Source organism: Solea solea, chromosome 19 (assembly GCF_958295425.1).
Source record: "Solea solea chromosome 19, fSolSol10.1, whole genome shotgun sequence".
Lineage (NCBI taxonomy): Eukaryota > Metazoa > Chordata > Actinopteri > Pleuronectiformes > Soleidae > Solea > Solea solea.
The window spans coordinates 19,978,648-19,996,243 of record NC_081152.1 but is presented as its reverse complement, the minus strand read 5'-3'; the positions used below and the strand labels follow the sequence as shown (position 1 = coordinate 19,996,243).

At 40.1% G+C, this 17,596-nt stretch overlaps 1 protein-coding gene across 7 annotated transcripts in view; it reads right to left on the bottom strand.

The window, feature by feature from the left end:
- Window positions 1–17,596, bottom strand: part of LOC131446031 (transcription factor 4-like) — a 166,106-nt gene that overhangs the window by 126,029 nt on the left and 22,481 nt on the right. For all 7 annotated transcript variants that reach the window (XM_058616924.1, XM_058616928.1, XM_058616923.1 and 4 more), the window contains 2 exons: window positions 2,426–2,481; window positions 2,241–2,316 (listed from right to left, as the gene is read on the bottom strand). In XM_058616924.1, coding sequence (XP_058472907.1) covers window positions 2,241–2,316; window positions 2,426–2,481 — 132 coding nt within the window. The remainder of the gene's footprint in view (window positions 1–2,240; window positions 2,317–2,425; window positions 2,482–17,596) is intronic.

The following is a 17,596-nucleotide window of genomic DNA, read 5'->3' as shown; positions in this document are numbered from 1 at the left end:
GACAAACACACAGAGAGAGAAAATAAAAACAGTGCTGAGAGAGAAATGATTCTGTTTAACTGAAACAGTCACAGGTTCGACACACTGTGTGTGTGTGTGTGTGTGCGTGTGTGTTCCATATCCCCGCCTGTCTCTGTCTCTTAGCTTTATCATTATCAAAGTAAATTGCGGCGCCGGTGTGCCAGATGAAACATACAGTATTTCCATTTCTGACTGTGTGTGTGTGTGTGTCGCCTCTGCAGCCACACACACACACACGCACACACACACACACACACACACACGCACACACGCACACACACACACACACACATACACACCGTCATCACAACACTGTCACAACACATCACACACACACTGGATCATCCCGACCCACAAACCTCAGGTTTGGACACTTCTACACAGTTTGCATCACATTATTATACTTTCCTTTGTTTGCTATACTTTGTATATATATATGTATATGTATATATTGTATATTTGTATGTGTATAGAGTCTTAAAGGGATATTTCGCTGCTTTATCTCATCTTGAAACAGTTTTTCCAACTGAAAACTGAAGATTGTGTGACTTTCTCCTCTCCCACACCAAAGCCCATAGAGAAAATCAGCGATTTTAGCTCACGGGGACACAGGAGCTGCTGGTGTGTTGCTGCCACATATGGTTCATTTGTGTCATTTAGGTGAATCTGAAAGAATGATTTAAAACCCAGAAGTCACAAAATACCACGTAGGAATTTAAGGATAGAGGCAGCGGTGAATCCACAACTCCTGTGAGCTGTGGCGTAAGAATCCATGCTTTTCTCTATGGGCTTTGGTGCAGGGAGAGTGAGCAGTGACACAAACGTCAGAAAAACTGGAGTAAAACTTCTCAGCACAGACGTGTGAGGACACAAACAAACACCTGCACACGGACTCACTGGACTTCATCACATGATCACCGCACGTCAGTGGAGCAGGGGGCGGAGCCTAGAAATGATGCTCCTGTGCACGTTTACAGTGACAGACGTTAAGCGCAAGCAATTTAGCGCAAGAGTGAGAGAGAGAGAGAGAGAGAGAGAGAGAGAGAGCAGGTAGAGCTTGATCTGATGCATCCAGTTAAAAGTGAGCGTGTGTGTGTGTGTGTGTGTGTGAGAGAGGAAAAGAGAGATTATCTGTGTCAGTAGTCATTTGCTCACAACTGGCGCCACATCGGAGCAAGAGCCAGAGGCAGAGAGCATCATGGGTAAATGAGCACACACACACACAGTGGGCTGAGTGAAAAAGATGCAGATATAAAGAGAGAGAGAGAAATCGCGTGCGTGATGACCTGTCCACTCTCGTGTAAGCTAGTGTTTCACTAATTCTCTGCACACACACACACACACACACACACAGACATAATGCATTCCCTAGTACCTTACCCTAACCTTAGCTGAGGTCTTAACCCTGAAAAAGTCCTTTAACCTCATAGGGACAAGCTTAAAATGTCCCCACAAAGGCAGCTTTGTATGTTTTTGGTCCCCATGAGGACATGAAAACATGTTCATACACACACACACACACACACACTCATGCAGCAATTCACTTAAGACTGAAATTCATTTAAAAAGACAAAACCACGACCGTAACCAGAACTAACCAGTTCCTCAGAAATGAGTTTCTGCCTCATTAGGACCAGGTTTTCAGTCTCCATGAAAACTTACTGGTCCTGACAAGATCAGTGTTTATGACAGAAAAAAGGTCCTAAAGAGGTAACACATACAAGAACACACACACTGTTTGTTTCTATGGTTATTTATGTGTGTTTTTTAACGTACTGTTACTCGTCCAGGAAACAAAATTGGAGCTGCGTGGTGAAGGAAACAGCAGCAGCAGCTGTGATTGACATTCTCAGTGAGGACACTCACAGACAAAGGCAACACATACAAGAACACTTCTATTCTTCCTTCTAATCTTTTAACAAACAAACCACTACTGCTACTACTAATAAACTACTAACTATAACCAGTTAAAGTCCAGTGAGTGAGAACTGGTGACACCTCATGGTCAGACGGCAGATTGCAGTCCTTTACTTTCCAGAGACGTCCACGATGTCCAACCTCAACCCTAAAGCAACCACAATTCAAATTTTAACCAGTTCCTCACAAATGAGGTTCTGCCTCATTAGGACCAGGTTTTGGTCTCCATGAGGACTACTGGTCCTAACAAGGTAACACATACAAGAACACACACACACACACACACACACACACACGTGTACCTGTTAGCCTGGAGTTGGTGTATGGTGGTGAGATGCTGTCATGTGACGCCATGTACTGAGACCCGTCTGCATAACTCTGGAGACAAAGACAAGGTCAGAGGTCAGAGGTCAGAGGTCAGGTTACCTGAGGCCACATCACTACCCACTGTTACTTTATGTTTATTTTTAAACATTGTTGGTGTTACCTTAGACGAACGACTTCCACTGGGCCACGACCCTGCACTCGACCGCTCCTCCATATCTGAGAGAGAGAGAGATTATAATCTAGATTACAGGGGAAAAAAACAACAACACACAACACAGCAGTAACGGTCATTTTCAGAGAATATAGAGTGGTTTAAATGTGACGGAGAGGAGAGGAGAGGAGAGGAGAGGAGAGGAGAGGAGAGGAGAGGAGAGGAGAGGAGAGGAGAGGAGAAGGATGGAGGGTCAGTCCATTTGCAGGTGAAGTGGCAGAATAGGAGGAGGACAATTAAAGAAAGATTCCTTTAGCACTGAGAAGTGAAGGAGAGAGAGAGAGAGGGAGAGAGAGAGGGAGGAGGAAATGAAGGAGAGAAAAATACAAGTCTGTGTGTGAGAGTTTTAAAGAGGAGGAGGAGAGGAGGACACAAGGAGGTGTCCATGTGTCCTGCACCTGATAAGACTGCGATTGAGGGCTATAAATTACACACACACACACACACACACCCACACACACAGTGCAGTTATCTATCATCAGTTAATGAACTTACAGTGACAGACAGACAGACAGACAGACAGACAGACAGCTCCATGTCTCTCACACTGATCCTATTAAAGACTGACTGACACAAAACAGACTCCTATTAATACAGTTAGCCTGTGTGTGTGTGTGTGTGTGTGTGTGTGTGTGCGTGAAAACCAGCTGCACTCATCTGTTTAAAAAAATACTACAACAAATCTCCAGAATCCTTATGTTTATTATTGTATAATTATACCTTCTTCTGTTTTTTAAATAATCTGAATAATTTAACACAGACATTCTTAAATAACAACAATAATCCCAGTATCAGCGAGGACATGAAATCACGAAAGACACAACATTTATTCATATGAATGAATGAAATAATCTGAGTTTATTCATAAAATGTCAAATATTTGTGACAATGTGGTCGCTAAAGGGAGAGTTAAGGTTAAGTGTGGTTATAAGAGTTTTTAGCTCATGCTGGACATGGATAAGTGGAAGGAAACTGGGCATGTAACTGAAGGGTTGCCAGTTCAAGTCCCATTACAGGTCAAGAGCTGGTGTGGTGCCCCTGAGCAAGGCAAATGTAAAGACAATGAAGACATCAGGGGAAAAAAATAATCTAATGACACACACACACACACACAATGAGAATTAAGAGTCAGATTACATCTCTGTATCTTCTCCGTTAAAGCTGCTTAAACTGTCTAACACACTTAATCCCACTGTGTGTGCGTGTGTGTGTGCGTGTGCGTGTGTGTGTGGCAGAGGACGTGAGGTCATGGTCACATTAAGGAAGTCGACCATGTCCTGTTTTGTCACTTGATTCCAGCTCCTTCTCTCCTCACGTCTGTCTTTCTTTCTAGTATTTTTCAAAATAAAATACCAGCCCATTGACCATCAAACTGTATCTGGACAGATGAACTACATTATAATGTAGTGAAAATATGAGTAAAGTCGCTAAAAGTACTAAACTTAGGTTTGTAGTGCTAAATAAAACAAAACCCGTTCATTACAGAGAATAAAAATGGACTTTTTAAACCAGATAAAGTAAAAATAAACTCCTTAGTCGTCTCTAATATCTCTGATGTTTATTCCCTCAAAATAAAACCATGTTTCATGAAGAATATTTACATTTTTAAGAAGTAAAAAAATGTGAAGTATTTTAGTTTCTGGAGGGAAAAAAAGTTTTAAAGAGGAAATGTAAGTTCAGGAGGTTAATGAGGAGAATTTCATTCATGTTTCTGTGTCACGAGCACTCACTCACTCACTTACTCACTCACTCACTCACTCACTCACTCACTCACTGTGTGTGTCAATGAAATATTACTACACACACACACGCGCACACACACACCAGTATTTCCTGTCATTAGGCAGCAGAGCCGACTATAATTAGAACATCTGGACCCAAGTAAGTTTAGAACCAGTGCCCTCTCACACACACACACACAAACTTGTTTTTACATCTTAGTGAGGACACATCATAGACATAATGCATTACCTAGCACCTTCCCCTTAACTTTAACCCTTAACCTAACCCTAACCCCTAACACCAGGTCTTTAACCAGTCAAAACACCCTTTAAAGTTGTGACACAAAGACAGGTTCTTACCTTTTTTGGACCTCACAAAGATATCAAGTATTTATACACATAGGCTTGTTCAGCTATTCTTCTCAGGACTCCTCCGCCATGGACAAAACTAACAAAGTCTTATCAATAACTTAAACTATAACTAGTTCATGACTAACCCGCAGTCCATAGTTCTTAAACAAAAATGAGGTTCTGCCTCATAAGGACCAGGTTTTGGTCTCCAGGAAGACTTACTGGTCCTGACAAGGTCAGTGTTTATGACAGAAAAAAAGGTCCTGAAGAGGTAACACATACAAGAACACACACACACACTGTTTGTTTCTATGGTTATTTCTGTGTTTTTTTAAACGTACTGTTACTCGTCCAGGAAACAAAATTGGAGCTGCGTGGTGAAGGAAACAGCAGCAGCTGTGATTGACATTCTCAGTGTGGACACTCACAGACATAATACACACAAAGGCGTCGTTTAAGTCACAATACAAAATCATACATTGTGACATACAATATATCGCACACAGAAACATCAATTGATTTTTTTTATGCTAATACATAAAAAGTTTAATGTTTATTTGTAACATCAGTTACACACTATACAAAACCTAAAAAAACGACATCTTAAAAGCAAGATAATATCGCCACGCAAATAATATTGTGATATTTCACTGTATCGATTTAAACCAACACCCCGTTCTACACTGTGTTTCTGAATGTTTACTTAAATGCTTAAGTTTAAAGGAAATAAGAGTCCATTAATATAATCTGTACGCAACAATTAATGACTTAAACAACTAAAACTAAATTATTTTAAAGGATAGCGACTAATTGTCATTAACCCCACAAATTATTTTTTATCTATCATCTTTTGTGCTCCTCTTAATCCTCAAAAAGACAAAATGTCCTCACAAAGACAAGGTTTGAATCAAACTGTGTCCTCACAGACATTTAATATTTCAATCACTACTTTCTCTCTTTTTTTGCTGTTTAAAAAAAAAATCACATTAAAGCAAGAAAACAAACAACAGCTTGGAGAGCTAATGGCACGCTAAATGAAGAGCGAGAGAATGAGTCGTGTAGAGAGAGAGAGAGAGTGAGAGAAAGGGAGGGAGGGAGGGAGGGAGGAGAAAAAAACTAAAAACATTAGCAAGTTCAAACATGGTTTTCTTAAATCAGCCACGTTTCATTTGTGTGTGTGTGTGTGTGTGTGTGTGTGTTAAAGCCAGTTTACAGATGCCTTTCCAAGAACAGAGATTAATATTGATAATAAGAAGGCTGGTCCTTTTTGTTTGCTTTTGTTTTGTGTGTGTGTGTGTGTGTGTGTGTGTGCGTGTGTGTGTGTGTGTGTGTGTGTGTGGCGGCGACGGCCGATATTCCTTTGACGAAGCCTCTCGTCTCTGAGCGCGGGCTCATGTGAAGCCGAGCCAAGTGTGGCTTAGATCTACACACACCGTCACAACCAGAGGAACAAAAGGAAACTACACACACATGCGGTCAGACACACACACACACACACACAACAACAGTGGGCAAACTGGTCGGAAGCTCAAAAAGCAGCAGAGTTAGCAGAACTTTTCTAAAGTCTGAGTGAGAACAATCAGGAAACTCACAGAGGAAACTTGGCTTCATTGATGTGGTTTAAACAGTGACACTCGACTGTAGAGTCATAAATGAATGAATGAATGAATGAATGAATGACTTCAAACCACTGATGTGCACGGTCAGAACTAACACGAAAAAACTACACCCACACTCCTGTTATTTATATATCTATCTATCGTTTTATTTATTTTCTACCAATTGAACCTCGACATGAGGGGTGGAGCCAATCCCAGGTGACAGGAGTTTAAAGGCGGAGTCACAGTCTGGACAGGTCACCAGTCCATCAAAGGTCAAACATGGGGACAAACAACCATTCACACCAAACTCATACATAGAAAACCCTGGATCGGAGCGGGATTTCAACTGGCAACCTTCACATGCTGCTGTGAGGCAACGGTGCTAGCCACTACCCCACCATGTGGCCTATTGTAGGATTTATGTGACTTAATGTTCACACCAACACGGACGAAAAAATGTCAACGTAACAAGATTACATAATCTTGCAGACCAAAAGAGGGTGGGGCTATATGCAGGGGGTGGGGCTTCAAGTTGTCCAAATCTCACAGAATCACAAGAGAAGTCTTCAAATTAGAAAAAAAACTCAGTTCGGTATCACAGAGTCCTTCTATCATCGACTTTGACAAAAAAGATTCAAATCATAGTGAATTTGACATTTTCTTCATTAGAAAATGTCTCGGGAAATGTCCAAATGTGAGACAGTGAGACAGACGCCGTCTCTGGGTAGATGTGTGCTTGACAAGTCAATTAAAGTAATGTTTTTCTGTTTGTTAGCTTCATAGTTAGCTGTCTCACAGATGACTGCTAGCGCAGAGCTAATGCTAGTGCACGAACAAGGAGACGCTGGAGGAGGACGTACATCCAGTGGTTTTGGACGAGGACGAGTGAAATGTGGACAGAGACGGATGCCTGGAGAGAGGGAGGGAGGGAGGGAGAGAGAGAGCGAGAGAGAGAGAGAACGAGGAAACAGTCGCGCTCAGACGAGTGTACCTCGACATCTGCTGTTAATTATCCAGATAAATCAAAAACAGCTCCACATGTTGTGTTTTTCTTCCGTCAGCAGCAGCAAAGTGACCAAACCACTGCCTCCATTCATCGTCCGACAAACGCAGGTGGATTCTGTCTGCTGCTCTAGTGCCACGGTTCTCAAACTGCGGTGCGTGTAAAATGAAAAATACTGTTCTACTCTTAATATCAGAGTGTGTCATTCAAGGACTTTCCAGGACTAAATTCCCCTCAAATTCGCCTGGATTTATTTTGATTTTATGGCTGTAGAATTGTCATATAATGTAACTGTATGAATTGCTAGCGTTTTACAGTGGCTAATGTTAGCGTTACTGCTAGTTTTGCTAACTACCAAACTAAATTATTCAATTTAATAAACATATACGCAATATTTTACGTTTAAAAAAAGTATTGTGTGTACGACACGTGCTAACACACACAAAAGTACAGCTTTTACATCGATTATGCTAGGAGCAGCCATCTTGGATTGTTTGAGCGAGCTGATAACCTGGAATTGCAAAATAGCTAAAAACGATGTCAGCTTACGTCGACTCTGTTTGTTAATTAATTTTCACTGCTTTATTTCATAGTTTAACAGTTTTTTTACGACCGCAAACTGAAAGCGTGCTTTGCTTTGAGAACCACTCGCTCTCCCGCACCAAAGTCCATAGAGAAAATCAGCATTTTTTAGTGTGCAAGGACATGGAGGTCGCTGGTCTACTGCTGCCTCGTGTGGTCAGTTTGTGTCACTTAGGTACATTTAAAGAAAGTTTTTTAAACACTGAAGTCACAAAAATAACCCATTTAAAGTAACTGGTGGAGGCAGCAGTGACTTATTCAACAACTGTGTGTGCAGTGATGTAAATGCTTTGGTGCAGGGAGAGTGACACAAACACATTGTTCAGATATGTGGAGCTTCTGTGGGGGCAGACTTTTAAACAGGCTTAAAGGGATAGTCGAAATAAAACGCCCTCCACTGTGAGTGTATGATCATTTTAATTAAAGCTAAAACAGATAACACTGTTTCCCCCCCTGACTTTCACTTGTTTATTGTGATGAAATATTAAAAGTACAGCGCTCTGCACGGACTCTGTGCCGCTGCAGCAGTAATTATAATAAATGTATAAGTGAGGCCACTAATGAATGTTTAAGGTTAAACTTTCACCGTGTCACACTGACACGTTCAGCCTGAATTACACCTTCTGGTTCCATTAACACTCAAAACAACCTATCCTCCCTTTATTCCACCTCCTCCTCCTCCCGCCGCTGCTCTCCCCCCTCCTTCCTCCCCCTCTCTCCTCTTTCTTTCTTCTTCCCTTTCATCTCCCGCCTCTCCTCGCTCCTTCACGGCGTCCCGTTGTCAAGTGTAAACACGACTTGAGCGCCGGAGCCGGAGGGGTTCGACTGGTATCAGCTCTTCCTCTGCTCTCGTCCTCCAGTCACGCCCCTCCCCGCTGACACCGCCGAGGTTTCTCCTCGCTCGCTCCAAAACAACAAAAAAATCAGACGCTGGAAAATGTGACAAAAACTGCTTTTATGAAACAAATAATATAATAATATGAATAATAATAATGATGATAATGAGCTCAAGAGGATGTGGAGGCTTTTAAAAAAAAAACTCCCTAAAAAAAAGTAGGGAGTTTTGCTGTTTATTTAAAGCTGCTGCAAAACTGAAACTGTTGTTTTCAGACGTTAATTTAAGAGACTGAACACTTTTATCCTCTTTCACCTCCTTGTTTTGGTTCCACATCTCTTTAAACGACCTCACAGACAAACTCACAAACCACCACCAAAGGTCAGAGTATGTTCCTGCAGGTTAAATCATAACAAGAGAGAGGACGAAGAGTCTGATTAAGTTACTTAGTTGAATGTCTCAACTAAGTGCAGTTTTTTGACCTTATTTCACTTCAATTGTAATGATTTTTATAGTTTAAAAGAGTCTAATCTTAAAGTCTGTCTCACTTTAGGGGCAGAGTTGATCAATAGCCTACAACAGATTTGCTCTCTAGCGATAGTGAACTTGACAACTGTTTTAAGCCTCCAGAATCACAATTTTTAACCAGCACCGTGTTTACATTTGGTAACTGGAAGCTCAGACTGCGACTAAGCTCCTATTGGACGACACCAGCTGTCAATCACACTGACATCCACTCATAGTTGCCTTTCTTTAACGTATATTTTCCTCTAAATGTGAACAAAATGTACAAATCTACTTTCAAGAGCTGAAACTGTAGCTTGAGAACTTTAACTCTTCAGGAAAATGTTTACTGACGTTATAAACAGGAATGGGACAATACCGATATCACAAATGAGAGCATCTACAGACATTAGTCTGACACAGTCATTTTAGACCATTTATGAACGTATGAAGCTGTTAATGACACATTCATTTATGCTGAGTCATTTCAAAGACTCCAACTGTGTCACAAATATTATAGTAAAAAATGTATTGGATTATATTACAATTTTTTCTTTCCCATATCTTATGATTTAGACCATGATTGACAAAATCTACACCAAGTTTGAAGTTTAAAAAAGAGCTCAAACTAGTGATGAAGACTAATGTTAACTCTTCAGGAAAATGTTAACTGATGTTAAAAATCAAAGGTTGACTCACGACACACGATACACGGCCCACGATACCAATAACATCAGGATACCAATGACATCACGATACCAATAACATCATGATACCAATAACATCACGATACCAATAACATCAGGATACCAATGACATCACGATACCAATAACATCATGATACCAATAACATCATGATACCAATAACATCAGGATACCAATGACATCACGATACCAATAACATCATGATACCAATGACATCACGATACCAATAACATCATGATACCAATAACATCACGATACCAATAACATCAGGATACCAATGACATCACGATACCAATAACATCATGATACCAATAACATCACGATACCAATAACATCAGGATACCAATGACATCACGATACCAATAACATCATGATACCAATAACATCACGATACCAATAACATCAGGATACCAATGACATCACGATACCAATAACATCATGATACCAATGACATCACGATACCAATAACATCATGATACCAATGACATCACAATACCAATAACATCACGATACCAATGACATTACGATACCAATGACATCACGATACCAATGACATCACGATACCAATGACATCACAATACCAATGACATCACGATACCAATGACATCACGATACCAATAACGTCTATGTATTAAAGTCTATGTATTGAACATGGACGTAGTTTTCTCCTCCATTCTCCCGCTGTAAACTCCCTCTCTTCTTCAGGTCGGGTCACTTCCACTCCAAGTTTCCCCCTCATTCATTCATTCATTCATTTGAGCAGCGCCACCGTGAACATACAATAACTTAATTTGTTTATTAAAATATGGGATTATCGTATTTACACGAGGAAGGGCGACGACATATATCAGCAAATTGACATTTTGACCCAACACTAGTGAACGTGTATTTAGTATAAACTGTTTTAGAGTTCTCGTACACTGGTGTGAGGACGGTGGAACCATAAACTCACCACAGCCTGTACTGAGTGACACGTGTCAGATTATAGAGCTGTTCAACACAGATTTAAATCACAGAGAGCAGCTTTAATGACCGTGTTCAGATTTACTGACTGACCCTGCTGCTGCTGCTGCTGCTGCTGCTGCTGCTGACACAGTCTGACACAGTCTGACAAAAAGATGAATTTGGGTGTCGTGAATCTTTGCGGTTGGGATGGGATTATAAATAGCTGCACACACACACACACATGCACCTGTACAGGAAGTGGCGTGTGCATTAGTTATGTAGCAGTTGGTTTTGTGGTGGTGATGATGATGATGATGACGGTGATGGTGATGATGGCGATGGGGAAGTGAGAGCGAAGACTCAGGTGAATTCCATCAGATCTGCTCACTAATAATAGACGACGAGTGAAACCAGCGAGTTCACAGGTGATTTACAGATTACTCGTGTGACGAGTGACAGGAGGAGGAGCTTACACTGAACACACTCTGGAATAATCACATGACTAAATACTGACACCCACACCACTTCTTCAGTCCTTACATGGACATCCTGTGTGTGTGTGTGTGTGTTTAAAGGTCATTCTTACGTGTTGTTGAGTCAAAGTTAGGATTTACTTTATATCACATATATTGAAAAAAACGGGAGTCAATTGACAATTGTGCAGAAGTCGTAAGATTAAGTTACTTTTAAGTAAATATATATATATATATATATATATATATATATGTATATGTCACTCTTTATTGCACATATATTCTTACAGCTTCTGTTTATACAGAATAAGGAATTACAGACAAATAACCTCAATCAATTCTTCGACAAATGGAGAAAAAAAACCTGTTACTTTGAGGATGAAACACCTGGAGTTCCTCAGGGATTGATTTCAGGCCTCTTTAAAATAGTAAATCATTTGATTTACACGACGCTGAAAGGATATTATTATTAATTATTGATCAATAACGACAAAACTATGTAGCTTACACACATCTCTAATCAGTCAGGAGAATTCTGAGTACTTTTGCTCACGTGTGTTTATAAAATCATTTAACAGAGATGGGGGGGAAAAGCAGTATAAACGCTTGTGTGTTCTACGATGTTTTAATGTGTTTTCCTCCCCAGACACACGGCCGTTACCAACGGCGACCGTTATAACACCGACTTGGGAGAGGTGCATCGTGGGATTGCCACCTGGATGGCACCTCCTTTTCTGGAGACGAGGAGTGAGAAGCTGTTAACGAGTTAGCGTGTCTGCATGGGTGCACGCACACACACACACATGTATCACACACGTGTATCACCCTGCAGTAATTCTTCACACTTGTTGATTGATTTTCCTGCAGAAGAATTTTTCTTTCACCTCCGTCACTTTAACTACTCGTGCTGCATTCAGGGACATTTCAGAACACACTTCTGTCTCACACACACACACACACAGGCCATTTTATTAGGTACATCTCTTCCGCAACTGTCCATATTGAGAGTCTGTGTCTACACAAGTTAAATTAGACACCATTTTCATTTTAAACCACGTAGAATAAGTTAACTACTAAGACAAAGTACTAAAAGAAAAGGATTTTCTGTTAATATAAGAAGTTCTAAACGCTAATGTTACCTTAAAAAGTCCAAGTTTCCCCTTAGCAACAGATGACTGAAGTCTTCTATGACATTTACTGTATTTAAGTACCAAAAGTAATTTTCTGATATAAAATGTACTTAAGTGTTCTGTATCTTTCTGTATATTCTCATGTAATCTTTATTTCTAAAATTTTCTGAATGAAAATGAGAATAATGAAAAATTCTAAATTTTAAAATGTTTCACACTGATATTGGTGTCAGTGTTGTGCCATCTTTAGTAAAAAATGACGACATAAATCATCAGAAACGATCTTCAGGCGACGTTTGTGTAAAAATCAGTTTTTACGGTTGCATCAGTCACAGGGTTTTGAGGACGTCTCCAGGGTCTTTAAGGGGTTTTCTAAGGGACTTAGAAGCAAAATGAGGAATTGGAGAGTGAGATGCAGATGTTTCAGTGTCGTCACTGCTGACTGAGAGTGGGACAGGAAAAGCAGAACTTATATAAAATTACGTATATCATTTTCACCTTTACGTGTGTCAAACACTTTCAGTCCATTAAAGACTTTTAAAAGCACAATTTTTCTGGTTCCTGCGACTTTCTTCTTTAATAATCTGACATTTATCGCTTATATTAAACATACTGACACATTTTTTTCTCCTTATCAGTGTTTTTATTCAATTACTGTTTAAAAAAGTCAATAATGCTTCATATATTCTCAATTAAAAATGTCATTTTTAATCATTTATTTTCCATTTTACTGTCATTTCTCCCCTATTTTCTAATTCTTCATTTTTATCTTCATAAATCTACATTACTCAGCTGATTTTTAACTGATGTACGTATGAAATCAATTCATATCATTAAAGACATCTATGAGCGGTAAAAACCTCCTACAGTTTTAAAGTTTCTCACAGTTTACATTGAATTTAATTACTTCTGGAGGTTTATTTGAAGCAGATGCTGCAAAAATAAAATTAATAATAATAAATAAATGAATGAAAGTGGAAAACGACGAGGAGACGGAAATAAAAGATAGAGAAGAAGAGAGAGGAAAAGGTGAGGGAGGGATCGACGAAGAAAAGACTGCCCTCGCCCCCCCCCATTAAATCTCACAAATTAAAGTGGTATCATCCTTAAATTTTTAAAGGTTAGATGAATGTTGATAATGGATCTCGACAGACATTAAAGCTGTAATTGCTCTCTAATGTAGTTAGTGACAGACGCTGGATACAACAACGAGAGAGAGGGACGGAGAGAGAGAGTGGGGGGGAGGGAGAGCGAGAGAAGAGAGAGAGTGAGAGAGAGAGAGAGAAGAGAGAGAGAGAGAGAGGAGAGAGAGCGGAGGCTGGTTTTTATTTATTGATTTCAGTCACAGCCTCTGATTCAAACCAGAGCTGTTCCTGCATTAAGTCTTAATAAGGCAAAAACAGAGCATGATTAACTGTTCTCACACACACACACACACACACACACACACACAGAGAAAAAGAATGAGAGGTGTGTGTGTGTGTGTGTGTGTGTGTGTGTGTGAGACAAACAAAGAAACACACAGATGTTACTCTTCACACGTTACCTTCGAAATCTGCTGTTTCAAAATAAAAGCTTACTTAGCAACAGAAATAACTTGTGTCTTGTTGTTGTTGTTGTTGTTGTTGTTGTTGTGGCACATAATGAATCTGTTGTCTGATGTTAATAAAAGCTGCGACAATTAACTCCACTTTATCCCTTAAAGGAATAACTCAGGTTTTTTTTGAGTGCTATAGTTAGTAGTTAGTAGTTAGTAGTTAGTTGGTAGTTAGTTAGCAGTGTGAGCAGCTCAAGACACGGAGGCTCACGCTCAGTGACAACATGGCCGACAGCAGGGGAAAATAAGGAGAGGAAATGCAGATTTGAGCCACTTAACAAAAGATTCACCGATTCAAATATACATCAGACGAAGTCTATGATACTTTTGCACTTCACAGAGAAAATCAGTGTTTTTAACTCACAGGGACACAGAGCTGTGTTCTAGTGTTGCTTCCTTTCTTTAGTTTGTGTCACTTGAGTAAATCCAAGAGAAGATTTTCAACAGCCCGAGTCACAAAATAAGACATTAGGACTCATTGATGGAGGCAGCAGTGGATCGACAACTCCTGTTGTGCTGTGGCGTTAAATCAATGGGATTTGGTGCAGGAGAGTAAGTGGTTGAAAAAGCGACACAAACATCAGATTCCAGTCCAAAATGGCCGTCTATCTTGGAGCTATAGTAGCAAACATATTCAGCCCCTGAGGACCGCTGCTTACTGGGGTTAATGGGAGGACTGGGACTTTGACGGAGTTCTCAGTTTGCCTCATAACCTTCCACACGTCGCCGTTTTGCCGCCAATCACAACAAAAGACGCCATCCGGGGGATTATTTCTACACGACTTTTGTTTTTTCCTCGCTGTGGATATTTTTTTAAAAATAACCGCAGCCCGGTGAAATAACAGCAGGCTCTCGGAGGATGAAGAACCTCTCACGCACACACGTGTCGCATGTTAAGTGTGAATTAATTGGACGGCTGCTGTTTCCAGCCACACGTTATGAATCTCATCTGCGGCAGGATGTGGCGTCGTCGTGTTTGCAACAATACAAATTGGCCTGATGGCAAAACAAACCCGGAGCAAATTAGCACTGAAAATGTTTACCTGTTTCCTTAACAAGCTGCATTCTCACCGCGCACAAGACGCATACCAATTCTCTGCAGAGCTGAACAGACTCCACCGTGTCGCGCTGCGACTGTGTGGGTGTTGTTGTTTTTTTTACTTCTCGCAACCGCTGGAGTCGGGTTTTATTCCACGCGTTGGTGGAAAAACCGTGAAAGTTACATTTTTATATCAAGTAAGGATTGTTGGTGTTGATGCTAATTGAGGGAAAACAATGTTTTCTAGCGTTTTCTAATCTCACTAGGAACAATCCTACATGTTTTTTTTCCAATTGTGGTATATATAAATATATGATTTACCCCACAACCAGATTCCATTGACAAAAACAGTGATTTAAGCTGACAGCAAACAGGAGTTGTTGATCCACTTTAGCCTCCACCAGGAACTTCACAAGTCTTATTTTGTGACATTAATGTTTGAAATTCTGCTTTCAGATTTCAGATAATTTAAGATAATTTAATTTTTAAAGACAGAAAATGAGCAAACACTGCAGAGGAACTACAACTTCTTGCCGTTTTTTTCTCCAGGTTTTACAAACAAAGGTCTCCAACTTGTACGCAATTCAGTCACAATTTACCTATCGCTCAGAAAAAGGTGTTCTCAGATCAGCGTCGTATGTGACACATTCTCCAATCTAATCAATCTGATTTCAAATCTGCCAACATCAAGAGTTCCTGTTCTTAGCTGAGCGACTACAAACCGCTGACTTCCTGATAAATGTACTCTAGCGTAAAGCTCAACATTATATTTAGCATTCCAGTTGAGGTCGGAACTTGGAATGACATCACAACCAAGGTTCAGAGCCTTACAGTTTCTGAAGAACTTCTACAATCAGATAATGGTTGTTAGCGTTAGCGTTGTATTGCTAGGATTCATAATTAACAACCGAATCCGAGTCAAACACTGTGTTACATAGAATAAAAACGTATAAAAACAATAGCTGTGATGTCACCAGACACCAGAAGGACAATACTATGTGTATTATTTATTAAATTAAAAGTGCTTAAAAAAAAAAAGGTACAAAAACTACAGATTTGTTTTATTTTAAAGTGCGTGAGAAGTTCAAAGTTTCACCTTCAGGGGGCGCTACAACTGAAAGTTCCTGACTGGGAAATTACATCCCTTTGAATACAAACGAAAAAAACGCGACTTATAAAAAGCACAAAAAATGATTCTTTATTTTTGGGGGATAATCCTTTAGGCTGGACTTTTTTTTAAGACTTTATTTAATGTTTTTAATTTCACTAAACATGCCACATATAATGTGGATAATAGAAAGTGAAAAAAACAATAAGGCTACTTTACCTAAACAGACTTACAGAGAACAACCGTGCAGCACAAACACGCTGGACTTTCTGATTTAATTCTGAACGACCATGAGACGATGGACACTTGGACTTTTCCTGTATCAACAGACGAAGAAGTTTCTCGTGATTATGTAGACGTGTCGTGTGCAGGAGGGTTAGTTTACCATAAGTACAAGTGTATCGGCAAAGAACTGTCACACAAACAGGGACGGGGTTAGTTAATCACACACACACACACACACACCAGGGACTCCAGAGGTTTCAGGGACCAGATGTCAGAGGGGCAGAGTGTGACACTTGACTAAGAACAGGCCTCACAGACCTCAGTGTGTGTGTGTGTGTGTGTGTGTGTAGTCAAAAGTCACGACACTCCATAACTGCATTGATGTGAAGAAAACACCCACTTGCACGCAAACACACACACGAACACACACACACACTAAAGTGAAGGCTTCCCCTTTGAAAACCACATAATACATGTCTGGGCACGCAGAGGAAAGCTCCACTGCTCCCTCTAAACACATTAAAGCATGTCCATGTGTGTGTGTGTGTGTGTGTGTGTGTGAAGTACCAACAACCATCTCATCACAGTTCACCTGCGAGTTTTTCTGACACTTTCTTTGTCCTGTCAAGTTCTTAAAACATATATGATCATTCCAAAACTATTTGGGCTCACGTACATTAAATGAAACAGTCACTCCTTCATAACACTTAAGTGTTACACACGTTCAGAGATCACATGACCTGTCACAGAGGCAGGACTTGTTCTGGTTAAAGGAGGACAAGAGGAAGACGATGGTTCTCCTCCTGGTTCAGACAATCATCCTTTCAATGAAACTGTTGTAAACACTAGTTCATATCAGCTCTGTGTTTTTCACTGAAGTAAAAAATAAAAATTCCCATTCATTTTCCTGCACACAGGTTTCAACCATATCATATCAGACACAATCCAAGGACGACAGAGCAACAGGATACTGACTTAGACAAACACCTGGAGAATCTTAATTAAAAACAAACATCTTTTGCACTGACTGGAACAAACCAGTTTCCACAATGTTATGGTTATTCTAGCTACCTGACAAGATAATATAATCCATTTTATAGACAGAAAGTAGCTTAATTCCCCAATAGCAAGCTAATCTGGTCCATTTGATAGAGCAAACTCAGCTAGGTTAGCGAACAAGAAAGCTAAATCTAATCTATTTTATAGACAGAAGTAAGATAGGTTCACTTCCTAGCAAGCTAATCTAGCGCATTTGATATAACAAACGTAGCAAAGGTTTGCTAACTACCAAGCTAATCCCG